The following is a 17,670-nucleotide window of genomic DNA, read 5'->3' on the forward strand; positions in this document are numbered from 1 at the left end:
GCTGTGGCCCCCTTCTCCCTCCCGGGGGGAAGTCTATGTGACCCCTTTTTATATAAACCCTGGTTTATATGCTTGCCTTGGTGTGCTTCTCTAATGTTATACTTCAACCTGTGGGGAAGCAGGACTGGTCACCAGGTCACTGGCAGTATCACCACTGTCCACTGGGACAAGAACACACAAGATGTTTCTTGGGCTCACTCTTTGGGAGCAAAAACTCCCAAAGATGAAACTTAACTTCTTCTGTACACTTTTAAATAACTTTATAGGCACCATGAAATTTAATTCGCAGTTCATTTTAATACTAAATTTGTGTAATTAAACTAAGTCTCAGCAAAATTAGGATCTTAGAAAATGGAAACCTCTCATGGATTAATGATAATTGTCATGCAAGGACACAGGTATCTATTAAAAGCGTAAATATTTTTCAGAACATCTAACTGGTTAAATTTTCCCTCGCTGATGCTGCAATCAGCTTTTTGTTTCGTTGATTTATTTGCTTCTATGATTTAATCATGAACTAAGGCACTATGCTGTGGTGTGAATGTTTCTGTGCCCTCAATTCATATGTCAAAATTCCAACCCCCTAGATGATCATTTTAGCAGATGGGGCCTTTTGAGAGGGATTAGGGCTAATGTAAAAGAGGCCCTGAGAGCTGCTGTGCCCCTCCCACCACGTGAGGACACAGAGAGAAGGTGCCATCTAGGAACCAGCCATTTAATCTGTTGGTGCCTCTATCTTGGACTTCCCAGCCTGAGAAAGAGTGTCTGTTGTTTATAAGCTACCTAGTTTATGGCGTAGTGTCATAGCAATATAAAGAGCTTAGTAGGCACATGCTTCAACAAGCAAGAAATCTAAAATTTCAATAACAGATAGCTCCAGCTTCTCTCTGCAAGTGAAAGAAAGCTCACAGAAAATTCCCTGTCTCAAGCAAATGCCATTCCATTGGCCCTATTTTATGGCATGACCCTTGAGAAGGTTCACCCTCCCACAGGCAGCCAGTATCATCTGTCTGCAGCTTCCAGGCTGGGCTTTGATTTCATTCCACTGAAATCCTGGCACCTATGCTTGGATTATGTGGTCATTTGAGGTCATTGAAACCTATCTCAACCCAGTAGCTGATAAGATTCTAAGGAGCAACATGAAAAACTGGTCAAAATAATAGATAAGGAGGGTGGGGGCCCTAATTTCAAGAACAATTATAATAGAGGAGCCTTTAATAGCTATGATTCTTTGTTGAACTTCCACTGCCCAGTGGAGAAGCATTGTGAAGCTCTTGGATTGAATTTTAGGTTCAGAGATACTTTAAGGGACTACTGGAGTCCTGTTCTCTTGGTTTATGGAGGAGAAAATTTGTGGATGAGGCTCAGAGTCTTATTATCAAGTCCATAAGACTAGTTTCACAGCTAGTTAATAGAAGAGGCAGAATCTGGAGCTCAGTCTGCTGAGCTGGAATCCAGAGATCTTCCTTTTGAAACTCCCTTCTCAGCTCAGCACACTGTAGCCTCCTTCCAGAACACAACACTGTCCCATCACAGGCTATCTGTAGTCTCACATGCTCTGATGGTCATGGTCATTTGGTCATTTTGCAAACATGTATCCAGAGCCCACTATGCACCAGGAGCCCAGGATGAACGCACACATCGAATCCCTGTCCAAGGTGGCCACAGTCCAGCTTCAATTCTTCCTTGGAGCAATGCTTCCTGGATCCACCCTTCCTCTTGAAAAAATACAGTTGTCCCTTGATATCTAAGTGAGATTGGTTCCAGGAGCCCCCTCCCCGCCAGGACACTAAAATCTGTGGGTGCTCAAGTAACTGCTTCACCTCTGATAGATGCTTTGCTTTTATAGTTAAAACATCCCTATACACATTGAGAGAAAAACAAAACACAAGAGGACAGGAGACATAACCTATGGTGGAATTTGGGTCTTAAAGACACTGAATTGGAATCAAGAAGATTTGATGTCCAGGCCACTGTGGAAATTGTTGGTGTCTCTGCAGTGTTTTCATGAAATTTTTATCACAGAGCTGTGTTTTGACAGAGGCCTGTATTTTTATAATAACTGAATGTTCCTTAGCCAAATAGCTACCAAATTCTTTAAGCTATAAATCTTTACATCAAATCTTTAAAGGTTGTAGTCATGATTAATCCAAATGGTTCCCTTAAAAAAAAAGTGGCTATACTGGGTGTCCAAGATAAAAGAAAGGACAACTAACAATGAGGTTATGTAACCAGCAAGAATAAAACAACAACAACAAAAAAGTCCTCTGGTTTCCCTTGTCCCTTCAGGAGGCTTAATCTGGCCTAAATCTGAAAAGATTTGTCTCAAATTAACAATGCAGGCTTAAACTCCTTGTTTGTTTGTTTAATGACATAATCATTTTCATCCATTAGCTTCTGAGTTCTTTTCTCAATTTGTAATTATTGTGATGTTTGAGAGCTTATTGGACAAATAGCACTCCTGCTCCTTCAGAATCACATTGTCAAATAGGAGTAATGAAAATCAACTGGCAATTTTAGCAAAGACTCCACAGGAATCAGGAAATCCCAATTTGTGGGGCCCCTTCTCCTTTGGCAATATGAATCCGTGTGTCCCTGATGTTGATGTTCCTGATGTTGTTCCAGGCTTCTACATTAAACTATATCTCTCATAAAATTGATTCAGGATGAAGAAAAAAAGGTTATGTCAAATTAATTTTGTGTGTTCTAATGGGAGCATTGTCAGTTCAGCAGATCTTAAAAATTACTTCTTAGGTACAGGAGATACAGCAGATACAGAACACATTATTTTTACTATTGCAAAACAAAATCAACTTTTAAAATAAAGGATTGTTTTTGAGGGGGTGCTGGGGATTGGAATCAGGGCCTCACACATGTTAGGCAAGCACTTGATCACTGAGCAAGGGCCAGGGAAACCAGAAGGCCTTTTTTTTTTTTTTTTTTTTTGAGCTAGCAGGTTTTATTTTATTCTTGCTGGTTACATACCTTCATTATTAGTTGTCCTTTTATCTTAGACACCCAGCATAGCCACTTTTTTTTTTTAAGGAAATCATTTGGATTAATAATGACTACAACCTTTAACATTACTCCCCTGCAATCAAGTTTTAAGGGTAGAAGATTATTTGAACCATCATCAACACTTCTTAGCAATACAAGTTATAACTGTGTGTTCTCTAAGATGCATTTGAGGAAGTAGCCATTGAAGTCACTGAAATCTACCATTGTTCTTCAACCAACATTGGAGCTAAGGTTGAACACATACTCTTCTCAATAACTGGGTTTTATTAAGGAAAATATGATGAAACATAATACAGCATTTTTTTAAAAAGATGAACCCAGTTAAGAACAAAAAAAACAGACTTACCCACATGCAATGTCTTCCGCTTACTGTCCAAGGTTGGAACGGGCTAAGAGGTGGCCATGGAGAAAGAATGACCCAAGAGGTGTGCAGAATGACAAGAGTGTCTCCACAAACACATTACTCTTTTCTTTTAAATTTTGCCCTGATTCTAGGGAAATTTACTATGGTGGAAGGAGTGTTTTTTTGTTTGTTTGTTTGTTTGTTTGTTTGTTTTAATATCCCAGAACAAGTTTAGAAGTTAAGCTGGAGAGAGACATAGCACAGATTCCTCCAGTGGTTACTTAGGATAGCACCTGTCACTCCAGGGCTGCCTAGGGTGGCCACGCTTGAACATTTCTGATGCTTGTCATTAGAAATCTCCTGGATTTACCTAAGTATTCTCTCCTTATCCCTTGGCACTAACTGTAGACTAATGACATGCATAGTTGACACAAAACCCCACAAAATATTATGCTTTAGTAACTCCCTAGTTAAAATTTTATTTCATTTTCTTTTCTGGGGCCAAGGTACAGTTTTACCATTTGATTGTGAAAAGTCTGAATTTTACCAAAACCCAGGAGCAAGCCTGAACACAATAAGCCCATGGCTTGTGGAAGATTTGTAAACATCAAATTTTCAGAAAGCTGAGACAGAGAATGATTCTTAGAATGACATAAAAGTAAATAACATCTGGGTTTGGTGACACACGCCTGTAATCCCAGCAACTCTGGAGGCTGATGCAGGAGGATAACAAGTTCAAGGCCAAGCTCAGCAACTTAGCAAGATCCTGTCAAAATAAAGAGTAAGCTGGGCATAGTGTCACCTGTAACCCCAGCAGCTCAGGAGGCTGAGACAGGAGGATCATGAGTTCAAAACCAGCCTCAGCAAAACCGAGGCACTAAGCAACTCAGAGAGACCCTGTATCTAAAAAAATACAAAATAGGGCTGGAGATATGGCTCAGTGGTCAAGTGCCCTACTCACCCCCCAAAATAAAATAAAATAAAATAAAATAAAAAAGGGCTGGGGAGTGTTGGGGTTGTGGCTCAGTGGTAGAGCACTTGCCTAGTCTGTGTGAGGTTCGAATCTCAGCAACACATATGAAAAAATGAATAAATGAATAAAATAAAGGTCCATCAACATATAGAATTTTTTTTAAGAAGGGGCTGGGGATATGGCTCAATAGTAGAGCACCCATGGGTTCAATCCTCAGTATTCCAATATTGAAAAAAAAAGAAGGAAAAAGAGAGGAGGAAAAATCAAATAACAAATAATTTCCCTGGAGACATCCTGAAGTATGAAAGTACTGTTTTTTAAAAAATTCTTCTTTAAGACACATATACTTATGATAAAGTTTCAAATATACTTAAAGATCAAAGCTTGGCTGCATTAAAAGCAACAAAACACCTAAAAGAGAAAGTTCTTGGCATTTGGCATTTTTCTTTCACTTAACTATTTAAAAATTGGCATTTGGCATTTTTCTTTCACTTAACTACATTTTTTTCTTAATCACTAAACATGATTTAAAAAAAGAAAAAATGGAAACCCCTCTGAAAACAGAGTTCCTTCCCTCAGTGAATTCTATCCATCATCTCACATGTTCCCATGACTCTGGGGGAGAAGATAGACCCTTGTCCACCACTGTCTCCCCACCACACAGATGTACGGTATACACATACACACTTCCATGTACATGTTGTGTACATCTATGTGTACACTTATGTCTAGATACATCAGATGGCCTGAGGAAGCACAGGAACTTAGGATAAGTATGGTTTACTGAAAAGGCAGAAGGAAGGAGAGAGAGTAAGTCAATGACAGTTCTTCCAACAGAACAAATGACCCATCAGGATTCCTCTCTGACTGAAGGAAATTGAAACTAGGTGACAACACAACCCAGCTGTGTCCACCTCTTTCTTTGGCGTTTATTATTCACATTGGGTATTTCTAAAAGATCCATGGGTTATTCTGAACTGTCCTTTGTCGTGTAAAATAGATGATTTCATCATTTCAGCGAACATCATACACCCCATTCATCCAGGACAAATTTTGGCCCTTTAAGCTCACACAGAGTTAACAGGACACTATACACAGGCACAGTTGGGGGGAAAAGTAACATTTCACTTTCATCAAGCAAGCTGTCATGTGCTGTTATATTTACCTTCTACTTTGAAGATAGTAAAGTGCGGTCGGCAATGGAAAGAACCCAACGCGTTACCTGCGCAGTTCATCCACAGACCCTGGTAAACCCAAGTGGCTGTTATCACCGAAGATGCGCGGGTGGTGACTTTCCACTCGTTGGACGCAGTGGCAGCAACCAGAGCTCCAAACCCTCCGACGCCAAACACCAGAGCCGAGATCTGTGCCCTGGACATGTCGCTCAGCCTTCTGCAGTGTCACTGTCCAGACCCAGCTCTTTGGTGGTCTAGGCATGCAGCCGACACATAACACTTAGACAAATGTTGCAGCCAGCTGATGCGGGTAGGTGACAGTATCTCATGCTCAGATGGCCTGGGGAAGTACTGGCATTTAGGACAATACTCGGTAACTTACCAATATCATTTTAGAGACAGCCTAAAATCATCTGATTTCCTACACAGGTATTTACCCAAAATTAGTAGGTAAATTTTAAAGGGTTTGGTTTTTGCAGATTTTTTTTTACCTAGTTCCAAGGTTAATGCTTAATTTTCTGTTAGCCTGAAGATTAACGAACCATGCAACTACCAGATATTACAAAGTACAGATTATACAGTAACACTTGAAGCTTATTTGACCAATTGCTTTAATTTTGCATGTTTTCTGAACTTTACATAAATGAAACTATATTTTAGGTATTCTGGAACCCATTTTTATATAGAATAGTATGTTTGTGAGATTTATATGTCCATGAATGTAGCTATCATTAACTACTGAGCTGAATATAGTATTTCTTTTTCTTTTTTTTTTTTTTAAATATTGCCGTTTTGACGAGCAGATTGGCTCTTTTTTTTTTTAAGAGAGAGAGAGAGAATTTTAAGACTTATTTTTTTAGTTATCAGTGGACACAACATCTTTGTTTGTATGTGGTGCTGAGGATCGAACCCTGGCCGCACGCATGCCAGGCCAGCACGCTACCGCTTGAGCCACATCCCCAGCCCCTGAATATAGTATTTCACTGAATGCATAGATGACTATTTATCCATTTTTCTGGAGATGGACATTTGTGGTGTTCTCTTTTCTCCCACAACAATAATTGGAGGAGTTATAAACATTATTGCTCATTTTTCCTTGTGCACATAAGCAAGAGTTTCTCTGGCATGTATCCTAAAAGCAGAATTGCCAGAGTGTAGGAAACCCTCATCTTTAACTGTACAATGCTAAACGGCTTCCCTACGTGGTTACAGCACTTCACAGCCCCGCGAGCAGTGGGCGCATCCTCATTGTCCACTTCATAAGGTAGGAGAGAAAAGAAGAGCTAGGTAGAAAGGAGACCGATGGGGGCAGGAAAGATGGCGGAATGAGATGGACATCTTTACTCCAGGTACATGAACGACTGCACACCTGGTGCGACTCTACATCGTGTAAAACCAGAGAAATGAAAAGTTGTGCTCCATTGTGTACAGTGAATTGAAATGCATCCTGCTGTCATATATATATATATATATATATATATATATATATATATATATATAACAAATTAATTAATTAATTTTTAAAAAGACATGGGGAATAGTCCTTTCATCTGAAAGCCTTGTGCTGAAGTTCCTCATACCTCACTCCCCACGCCTGCTCTCTCTCCCAGGCCTGTCTCTCCCAGATTTCTGAGGAATCCACAGTTCTTCACTCACAACCTCAAAGTTTCCAGAAATTCACCTACTTATGAAAATTTCCCTGTATGCTGTTAGTTAGCCCTCTTGTACATGCATTTTTAGAAAAGATTGAGCAAGAGGACATATGAAACCTATAATAAGGGTTCTTTTCCAACATTACCTATTGATCAGATATTGGAGATGTCAACCAAAGGATCCTGAAAATTGCCAGACCACCGTGAACCATCTTGAAACCACAGGACTGCTGCCATCCCCACATGCCCTCTCATACCCAACCCTCACCTAGTCTCCTTTAAAAAAAAGTGCCCTGAGCCCCTGGGCATCTCTCACTCTAGAGATGGCCAGCACTCTCCCTTGAGATTCCCTGCTTTTCTAATTAAATCTCTGCCTTAAAATCTAGCACATCTATAGTTCTTTTTTCTTAGATGTTTTCTGAGGACACTGTTGTCCTTAGGTGAGGCCCCCCACTCTGGGATCTTCTCAGACCCCTCCATAATAGCACTTGGTATTGTGAGGCTGACAGAATTTATTTTTCTTTTGGCCAGTCTGATGGGTATAAAGGTGACTCATTTGTATTTATGATTACTAATGAGGTTAAGCATCTTTTTGTGTATTTATTGGCTGATTGTTTCTGTATGCAATGACACTTGCAAGTTTTACTCCTTTATCTGTTGAGTGCTTGACTTTTTATTATTTAGAGTTCAACATATATTTGGTGTAGTAATCTTCTGTAGATTATGTTGGAGATACCTTTCCCTGATTGGTGGTTTATCTTTATGCAGCCATTTGATAAAGTCTTCATTTAAAAATAGTCAAATTTGTCAAGATTTTATTAAATTTTTTGTGCTTTTGAGATTTTTTTTACTTGTTCTAATTAGTTATACATGACAGTAGAATGCATTTTGACACATGTACAGAAATGGAGCACAACTTCTCATTCCTCTGGCTGTACATGGTGCAGAGTTACTCCAGTAGCTGAATCATACATGATGTAGGGTAATGATGTCTGTCTGGTTCTACCATCCTTCCCACCCCCACAGCCCCACCCTTCTCCTCACTTCTCCCTACACAAACCAAAGTTCCTTTATTCTTCCCTATCCCCCAACCCCCACTATGGATCAGCATTCCCTTATCAGAGAAAACATTCGACTTTTGGTTTGGGGGGACTGGCTTATTTCACTTAGTATGATATTCTCTAGTTCCATTCATTTACCTGCAAATGCCATAATTTTATTTTTCTTGATTAAGAAACCCTCCCTGGATGTCGTGCATGGTGGTCACACTGGTCATCCCAGCAACTTCGGAGGCTGCAGAAGGAGAATAAGAAGTTTGAAAAAAAAAAAAAGAAGAAGAAGAAGAAGAAGAAGAAGAAGAAGAAGAAGAAGAAGAAGAAGAAGAAGAAGTTGTTTGAGGCTCTAAGCAACTTAGTGAGACCCTGTCTCAAATTAAAAAATAACAAGGGCTGGGGATGCGGCTCAGTGAGAGAGCACCCTTATAAACTCAATTCCTGGTACCAAAAAAAAGAAGGCTTGGGGGTTAGGGTGTAAGCCTAGCATAAATAAGCAAGGCCCTGGGTTATCCCCAACACCATAAAAGGAAAAAAAAGAAAGGAAGGAAAGAAATTCTTCCTTAAAGACAAGGACTTATTTCCTCTTTTACTTCTAAAAATGACAAGAGAGTTGAAAAAGTGCCATGACCAAATACGCTACTCTGGCATGCTGGTCACTTCAGATTGAGGGCACTTGGGGAGCAGTAAATGCAGGGATGGGGTCCTCTGAACTTCCCTTGTCTTCCTGAAGAGGGGTCCTCCAAAAGCAATGCGACTGTCATGGATCCCTCTCCAGGGATCTCAGCCACCAGGGAAAGCTCACCCTCTGTCACAGGAGATGTCTGACACCATGACACCACGCCAGACCAACCTTGTCACAGGCTATCCCCTATTCTTCTGGACTCTGTCACAGGCTATCCCCTATTCTTCTGCGAGATCTTTCGTCTTTCTCCAAATTCATTCATTCTCCCCCAAGTTTCCTTCCCCTCCCCTCTATGAAGAAGGGATAAACCTTTCCAGGTCATGTTGGGTTTGGGGATATTCACTCTTCTTTCATGTGATGTTCACATAATGAATAAATTACAATTTTCTCCTTCTCTTGGCAGGGAGTGGGTCTCAGTGGCTTAATCACTGAGTCACATCCCCAACCTTTTTTATTTACTTATTTTTATCTGAGACAGGATCTCACTAAATTGCTTAGAACCTTGCTAAATTGCTAAGGCTGGCTTTGAACCTGCGATCCTCCTGCCTCAGCCTCCCTAGTGGTTGGGATTGTAGCTGTGCCCCATTGTGCCCGACTCTTTTTCTCCTCTTAACTTGCCTACAGTCAGTTTATTTTATATATTCAATTAACCCCCCAGAAGGTAGATGGAGTCTTCCATCCAGTACAGTTCCAAAGTTTTAGCTTTCACCTTTTAATCTAGAATTGATTTTTCTCCCTTGTGCTTTAAGATCTATTTCATTTTTCAATAGGAAAACAGAATTTTAAAATTCTCCTCGAGGAGTCCCTCATCTCCCTATGACATGCAATGGTATCTCTGTCAGAGCAGCTATCCATATTTGCCCGGTCTCTTTGTGAATTCTCTATTCCATTCTATCTACTTGCTTGTTCCCAGGCAATTACAACTCTTTCTAAATTACTCTTATGTTATAAATATGTGTTGAGATCTTGTTGGTGAGTGTCTCACCTTGCTCTTCTTTTCCCAGTGCCTGGGATTTTCTCCCTCATCTCTAAATCTTATATATTTTAGAAGCAATTTATCAAGAGAGACACCTATGCATACACACCAGGATGTTTGTTCATGCTTCATTTTCCATATTCACTCTATTGATTAGTTTGAAGAAAATGGACAATTTTATGAAAATGAGTGTTCCTGATCATGTCTCTTCATTTATTTAACCCATCTTTAATGTTTTCCAGTAAAATTGTATATTTTATTTTAATTTTTTTTAAAGAGAGAGAGAAAGAGAGAGAATTTTTATTTATTTATTTATTTATAGTTTTAGGCGGACACAACATCTTTGTTTGTATGTGGTGCTGAGGATCGAACCCGGGCCGCACACATGCCAGGAGAGCGCGCTACTGCTTGAGCCACATCCCCAGCCCAAAATTGTATATTTTAATCCCAAAAGTCTTGTTACTTTTTTGGTTAGATTTATTCAAAGACTCATTCTAACAATGATTTTGTACTTCTAATCTGTTCCCCCATTTTCTTGTGTGTATATATGTAGTTTTTATTCTTTCTTTTTTTCTCCTTTTTAATTTTTTTTTTTTTTTTTGAGACCAAATCTTGCTAAATTTCCCAGCTGGCTTCAAACTTTCGATTCTCCTGCCTCGTCCTACTGAGTAGCAGGGATCACGGGCATGTGTCACTAGCCCAGCTTCTTGTATTTTTTAGATTGAGATTTTCTTTTTCCACATTCCAATTTTTTCACTCATTTAAATTGGAAGTTACATATGTATTTGCATTGTTTAATGATTCTTCTAAAATTTTTAAAGCATATTTAGCTTAATATATAAAATTTATCAATATCACCATTCTCCCGAGTGACACAAGGACCTTAAGATGTTTTAATATTAATAACACCTCATCTGGCCTATGTTAATACTTTAGTTCTATCTTACCTGATTTTAGGCCCCCCAAAATACATTTTTAGTTCTATAAATGATACTCCCACAATGTTATCATTGTATTATTATTATTATTATTATTATTATTATTATTATTATTATTGGAGTGGTACTGGGGATTAACCCAGGGCCTTGTGCATGTGAAGCAAGCACTCTACCAACTGAGCTATGTCCCCCACCCCACTATTGTATACTGTCATTGTATATTGTATATTGTATACTGGTTCTTGCTATTCCATTTTGAATGGAGAGAGACAGAGCCCTTATTCTTCCTCAAGTCCATCCTGACAAGTGTCTTTAGGAAGGAACCATTGGTAGTTATCTCTCTTATTTTTTTTTTCAGATAATATCTTTATTCTGTGTTTATTTTGGTAAACAATTTTGCTGAGCATTGGCAAAGGTTCTGCCTTGGACCAAACTTTACTCAGCTCCCCCGTTGCCTCAAGTACACCTCAACCTCTGGGCTCCCATGTTTGTCCCTCTGTTGTCCAATTTAAGCAAGTATCTAATCAGAATCCCCCGACCATCCTGAACATCAGATCATCTACAATATCTGTTTGAGCTCCTCATCCTCCATATCCCGGGGAATGTCTGATCCCCTGGACGGCCTTCAGTAAGAGAATCCAGGATGAGTCAGCCAGAATCTCCCTAACCCTGATGTCTCTTTTTAGTAATTTTCCATTTCCTGACTTCCGCCCTGCTCCTTGGCTCTAAGTCCCCATGCTATATTCAGATAGCCCCATCTCTTCCCTGTTGCAAAATCCCATCACCGTGGCTCATACCTATTGCAACAGTCCCCCCAAACATACACACCATCACTTGAATAAAGTCCGCCAAATCATTCAGTGCCACCGGGTATTTATTTTCGTTAACAGGATGCAATTGTTTTGAATCAGTATGTTGAAGCTCTAAGTTCATTTTCTTCTGGCTTACATTTCTGTTGTTAAGAAGTCAATTGTAAGATTTGCCATTTTCTCTGTAGATTAATCTGTGTTTTCTCTTTGGCTGGTGATAATATTCTCTTTGTCTTTTGTTTTGGAAGTTTTGCTTTTTAAATTCTCATCATTTTTATTGGAGACTGCTGCACTTCCTGGCCTAGTCTCCTCAAAGCTAGTTATTGCTAGCAAAGATGAACAATTAGCAAATTTCTTTCTTTTTCAGAATTGTTTTGGGCTGCAGGTAGATCTCAGTGGTGGAATACTTGTCTAGCATATATGAGGCTCTGGGTTCAGTCCCCAGCATCAATCAATAAATTCATTCATTAATTTAAAAAGATAAAATAAAATTTTATTTTGTTTTTGATTATGCCAAATATTTATGGGGTACAATGTGATATTTTGATACATGTATACAATAGGTAATGATCAAACCAGAGTAATTAGAAAATCTATCACCTTACACATTTGTAAAATCCTCTCATCTAGCTATTTTGAAATGCATGTTACTGTTAAACAGCCATCTGCTGTGTAACAGAACACCCAAACTTATTTCTCCTATCCAACTATAACATTGGCCAGTCTCCACCCGAAACCCCTTCCTCCCTACACCCTCACCCTCTGGCAAGCACTGTTCTGTCTCAACCTCGATGAGACCAACTTTTAAAGATTCCACATGAGTGGGATCATGCTGTATTTTTCTTTCTCCACCTGGCTTATCTCACTTAATATAACATCCTTCAGGTTTGACCATGTTGTTGTGAATAACAGAATTTGATCCTTTTTTTTGGCTGAATAGTATTCCATTTTATATATGTACCACAGTATCTATTTGTCTGTTGATGGGCACTTCATTTGATTCCGTATTTTGGCTATTATGAATAGTGCTGTAACAAACACAGAAGCACTGATGTATCTTTGATATACTGATTCCAATTCCTTTTAACATATACACAGAAGTGGGATTGATGGATCATATAGTAGTTCTAGTTTAATTTTTTTTTTTTTTTTACGTATGGAACCTCCACAGTGTTGCTATAAGGGCCATCTGAATTTACTTTCCTACTAGCTCACTTCAATTTTCTAAGTGTAGATTCCTTTTTATCTTTTTTTGGAAGTCAATGCACTTTTTGCAATTTGATGATTCATATCTTCCATCAATTCTGAAAAAAAAATTATTAGCCCCTATCCTTTATCTCGTTCTGTAATTCTGATAAGATTTTCCAGTCTGTCCTATATCTCAGCCTCTCTGTATTATTTTCCATCTCTCTGTGCAGCACACAGCATTCTGGAAAGCTTTTCAGAGACACGTTCTAATTTATCTTATCTTCAGCTTGGTATAATCTGCTGGTAACCCTTCCAGAGTTTTTAATGTCTATTACTGTCCTTTCAAAAAAAAAATGTAGAGGTTCCATTTTATTATTTTTCCTTTCTACCTATTTCTTTTTTTCTAATCTCATTCATTAGTCACAATCCAAATGTCCCATTTTTTAAGTTTAAATATTCATTTTCTGTTTTGGCATAATTCTCACACCCAGAGTTTCCTCAGGTTGGATTCATTACTTCTTCCCTTCTTACTCTCTCATTCCTGGTGGCTTGTGATTTGGGAGTGTAAGCTCATGCTCTCTCCAACTTTATTTGTGGAAATGTTTTGAGGCTCGAATTAGAGATTTGTCCGCTCTGGACAGAATTCACATTTGCTTTACCAACCAGGACTACTTTAAATCCTCAGCTTTTTCTACTAGTGTGAGTTCTGGTCCTAAGCCAGAGGGTCAGCCATGTCTAAGATTCTCAAATGACTTCCTTTCTCCTCTCTTCTCAGGTCGAGATCAAAACATTTCCTTGCTATAAATCGGGGGATGAAGAGGCCCTTTAACTTTTCTCACTGCAATCATGATTGAGGGAGAGAACCCCTTCCCACAGCGTCCTCTGATCCAGCCTGCAGCCTTGCCTGGCAGTGTCCTGGTAGCCAGGGATCCCCAGTCCCCAGTTCTGGGTGATCAGGACTCCCCAGGGAGCTGTTGTACCTTTCCACATTTGTGCCTTCTCTTACCAGCTCTGGTGATTTTCAGCCTCTGAAAATATTTTTTTCAAATATCTAACAACTTTACGTGTTTTATTCCAGGAGGGTCGTGCACGGTCCAAGATCCCTGTGCCAAAAAAGGAAGTGGATCAATGTTGAAGAGGAATAAACTAGTTTTTTTTTTTTATTAATCTCTCTAAAAATCAAATGACTAATCAGGAAGTTAAAATAATTGAATTTATCTCAAGGAGAATCCTGAAATTTAGATTTCTACAAATTTTGCTACACTACCCAATCTCTATTCAGATATATATTTCATTTAGAAGGTAGAGGAATGTTTTTAGAGGAAAGGGTTCTTGCTTTAAAAGGAAAAAAAAAAATGAATTCCCAGAAAAGATATTCCTGAGTCTACAGATAAATTGAAAACCCATCAATTTAAAATGGAAAAAAAAATACCCATTTCTTATATAATTCAAACATGAGTTTTAACTAAATTTCCTAAAACTCAGAAACATTAACATCTACCTCATTTGCCAACACTTTGATTCCAGGACTCAGTCAGAATGTTTAAATAACAAAAATCTTGGGCTGGGGATATAGCTTAGTTGGTAGAGTGCTTGCCTCGCATGCACAAGGCCCCGGGTTAATACCCAGCACCACGAAAAAAAAAATCGTTTATATACCTAAAAACTAGCAATAAAAATTAACGAGTACTGTCTACAAGTAGTCATTAGTTTTTTACTTGGCCAACCAGACAAGTATTTGTATACTTTGATAAATACATATTGAAAACCTCCTTTCTTAGATGAAGACTCAGAGCATCTGAATCTGAGAGAACGTGAATACCACATGGGTAAATCTGCAAAAGTTCGGGCTACATGGCTGCTTTCCCTGTTCACCTTCCCCCTGGGATGGGCAAGGTGCAAGTTTCTCTGGAAGCATTCAGCCAAACTTTGCCCACCATCCACTGTCAAAATTATTGAGAGATATCAAATCTTAAATGTGCTTTGAAGTTTTATCAAGTTTCCTGGAATTCAAAAGCTCACTGTGGGGCAGTGGGGTTAGTCAATTATGATTCGCCATAGAAAAAAATGAAAGCAGAAAGAAACATCAGAAAAGCCCATTGAAGTCACAGGACACGAACTCTAGGGATGGCAGTGGGTGTTGTGAAGAGGCTGTAATTGAATTACAAAACTTTCCTTGAAATGAAAGGAAATCTGTGAACTCTTCTGGGTTAATAGATTTTTTTAATATTTATTTTTTAGTTGTAGTTGGACACAATACCTTTATTTTATTTATTTTTATGTGGTGCTGAGGATCGAACCCAGGCCCTGGTAGGTGCTAGGCAAGCTCTCTACTGCTGAGCCCCAGCCCCAGCCCTTATCACAACAAAGAAATGATAAATATCTGAGATGACAGATACAGCAATTACCCTCACCGGATCATTACACATTGTGTGCATGTGTTCAAATGTCACGCTGTACCTCATAAATATGTACAATTACATAATGTCAATTAAAACATTTGTTATGTCTGAAAACCTCCCTTCTTAGCCAGTGTGGGAATGACAATAACAATGTACCAGGAGCAGAGAAGGTGCTAAATAAACATCTATTATTATATCAGTAAAGTGAGGATACTGGCAATAGGGGGACCATTTTAGGGTATCCGGACTGCCCAAGTTTTAGCGGTGAGCACCTGTGTTCTAGCAATCCCCTCAGCCCCCCGCAAACACGTGCTCCTAGTTTTTCAGTTCTTGTTGGAGGAAACTGACATATTCGCTATTTTTCACAAGCATACATAAGTCCTCCTGTCACAGCTTTCTGTTTCCACCCGTCTTCCCCTCACAAGGCCACCTGCCTGCAATCAGAAGTTCCTCCTGGATCTGGGAAGCCGGTTAGCACCTTAGCTAGGCAGAGGGCAGGGCAAGGTGTGATTTGGCCTTCATGTTCTCTGCAGTGCTCAACAGGCACCAGAAGAGGGCGCTCCAAATCACCGGGCTCAGCCTCTGTATGCAGAAACTCCCTTCCCTGATCCATGTGGGTTTTCTGTCACCCACCGAGTTTCAGTGCATTGCTCTTCCAAATTAAGATGTGGCCCTCCCTCCCTGTCTCTCCTCTTTCCATCTTTCTTTTTTCTTCATTTCTGATTTTGGGAGTAGACGTTGCACTCACACCTCGGCTCATGGTGCTCCATCCCCTTTGTGCTATAGGAGGTTGTTTCTAACTCGTTCTTTATCCCCATCCCCTATGCCCATTTTCCTTTCTTTCTTAAAAAACAACTGTGCCAGTGTGATCATCGTGCTTTCCTTTGTTGTGAATTCTTCGGGAAATGTGCATGTGTGCTTGGTGTGCAGGTCTTACTAACTTATAGAAGTGCTATTGTATAATAGATCTGATTCTGGTTCTTGCTTTCTCTTGGCTCTGTACTTACAAGACCCTTTTATGTTGCTCTCCTCGTTTTAGTGTTCTGTTTTAGTGTTCTGTGGTGCAATCCTTAGGACTGCTTCCAACTCCCCTCACTCCTCCAACATCGATCACTGCAGTGAACACAGGTGCCTGTTCTTTCATGGACTTGTGAGGATTCCCTTGAGTGACCTCCAGGGAAAGAATGACTGGGTCATAGGGCCTGCATTCCCTCTAGTTAACTTGCCATCGAGTCTCCCATCCACACTCTTGCCATGGGGCATGGGGGTTTCTACATATCCCTAGATCCCTACCAGTACTTAGCTTCCACATTTTTACCCATCTAATAGGTGTGAAGTGATATTGTTTTAATCTGCATTGCCAAAAACTTGAATTGGACATCTGTTTACAGCCTTTCAGTCTTTTAGTTTTTCTCTTCCAAATTTGTCCATTTTTTTTTAAATTTGGATTCTTTTCAAGTATTACTTGTGGATCCTAGATAACCTGTACCTTGTGGGTTTTAGATTTTTCAAATATCCTCTTCCTAAATCAGCATTTGGTTATGGTGCCTTTTCATGAGACAGATGTATTTAATTTTGATGTGATCAAAATCCTCATTGTCTGTGTTTTTCAAGTTCTAGTTAAGAAGTCTTTCCTTTCTCTAGCATACCAAGATATCTCTGTGTGTGTGTGTGTGTGTGTGTGTGCGCGCGCGTTTTGGACACAATCCCTCATTCAGAATTCTTAAATCTTGTGATCTTCCTGGCACCATGTCCATTGACTGGAACAGATGGCATTCTGTAACTGGGCAACTGGAGACTTTAATAAAGGGACTTTATTAAGGGTGCAGAGCAGGTTTTCTCGACCTTGACACTATTGACCTTTCGGTTCAGATAATTCCCTAATGTAGGGAGCTGTCTCGTGTACTGTAGGGTATTCATCAGCACCCTGAAGTCAGCTCACTAGATGCCAGTGCACCCTGCTATCCACCCCCACCCCACGCCAGTCATGGCAACCACCAGGTGGCTCCAGATATTGCCAAACGGCTCCCAGTTAAGAACAGCTGTCGGGAGCCCAGCTGAGGCTCTGGGCTAGTTTCTGCTGCAGTCTGTTACCCCCAAATGGGAGAGACGAGGGGAGGGAGTGGTTCTTGGAACCAGGTGACAGTAATAGAAAAGGCTGCCTGGGTCTTTCAGGGGGTCAGGGTCATCCTGAGAAGCCCCACAGGGAGGAGCTGCTCCTCCCTCCCCATCTTCCACCAGAGGGCAAAAGGTGCGGAGAATTGCACCCCGCGCCCACGCCCCCCACACCCCACCCCCGCCCTGGGAGGGCAGAGAGCAAGATGCAGAAGAAAGAATAGTGGACCTAGAGGGGCAAACCCAAGACACCCAGCACAGCCCCCAAACCTACTTGTTGGCGAGAGCAACTGGAACTAAGGTGTGTTTTAGTTTTACTGCAGAAATACTGAGGTCTTTGATCC

The 17,670-nt window shown here is 40.0% G+C and overlaps 1 protein-coding gene across 2 annotated transcripts in view; it reads right to left on the reverse strand.

The window, feature by feature from the left end:
* Cldn10 (claudin 10) overlaps positions 1-5,885 on the reverse strand; it is a 101,347-nt gene extending 95,462 nt beyond the window's left edge. The window contains exon 1 of one of the 2 annotated variants that reach the window (XM_046454760.1): positions 5,557-5,885. In XM_046454760.1, coding sequence (XP_046310716.1) covers positions 5,557-5,713 — 157 coding nt within the window. In that variant the 5' untranslated portion in view covers positions 5,714-5,885. Of the gene's footprint in view, positions 1-5,499 lie in introns of both variants that reach the window. The other variant, XM_046454759.1, reaches the window with a different exon arrangement.
* Between the last annotated feature and the right edge of the window lie 11,785 nt (positions 5,886-17,670).

The sequence above is a fragment of the Marmota monax genome, unplaced genomic scaffold (assembly GCF_021218885.2).
Source record: "Marmota monax isolate L192 unplaced genomic scaffold, Marmota_monax_Labrador192_F-V1.1 WCK01_AAM20220418_F8-fsc00026, whole genome shotgun sequence".
NCBI lineage: Eukaryota > Metazoa > Chordata > Mammalia > Rodentia > Sciuridae > Marmota > Marmota monax.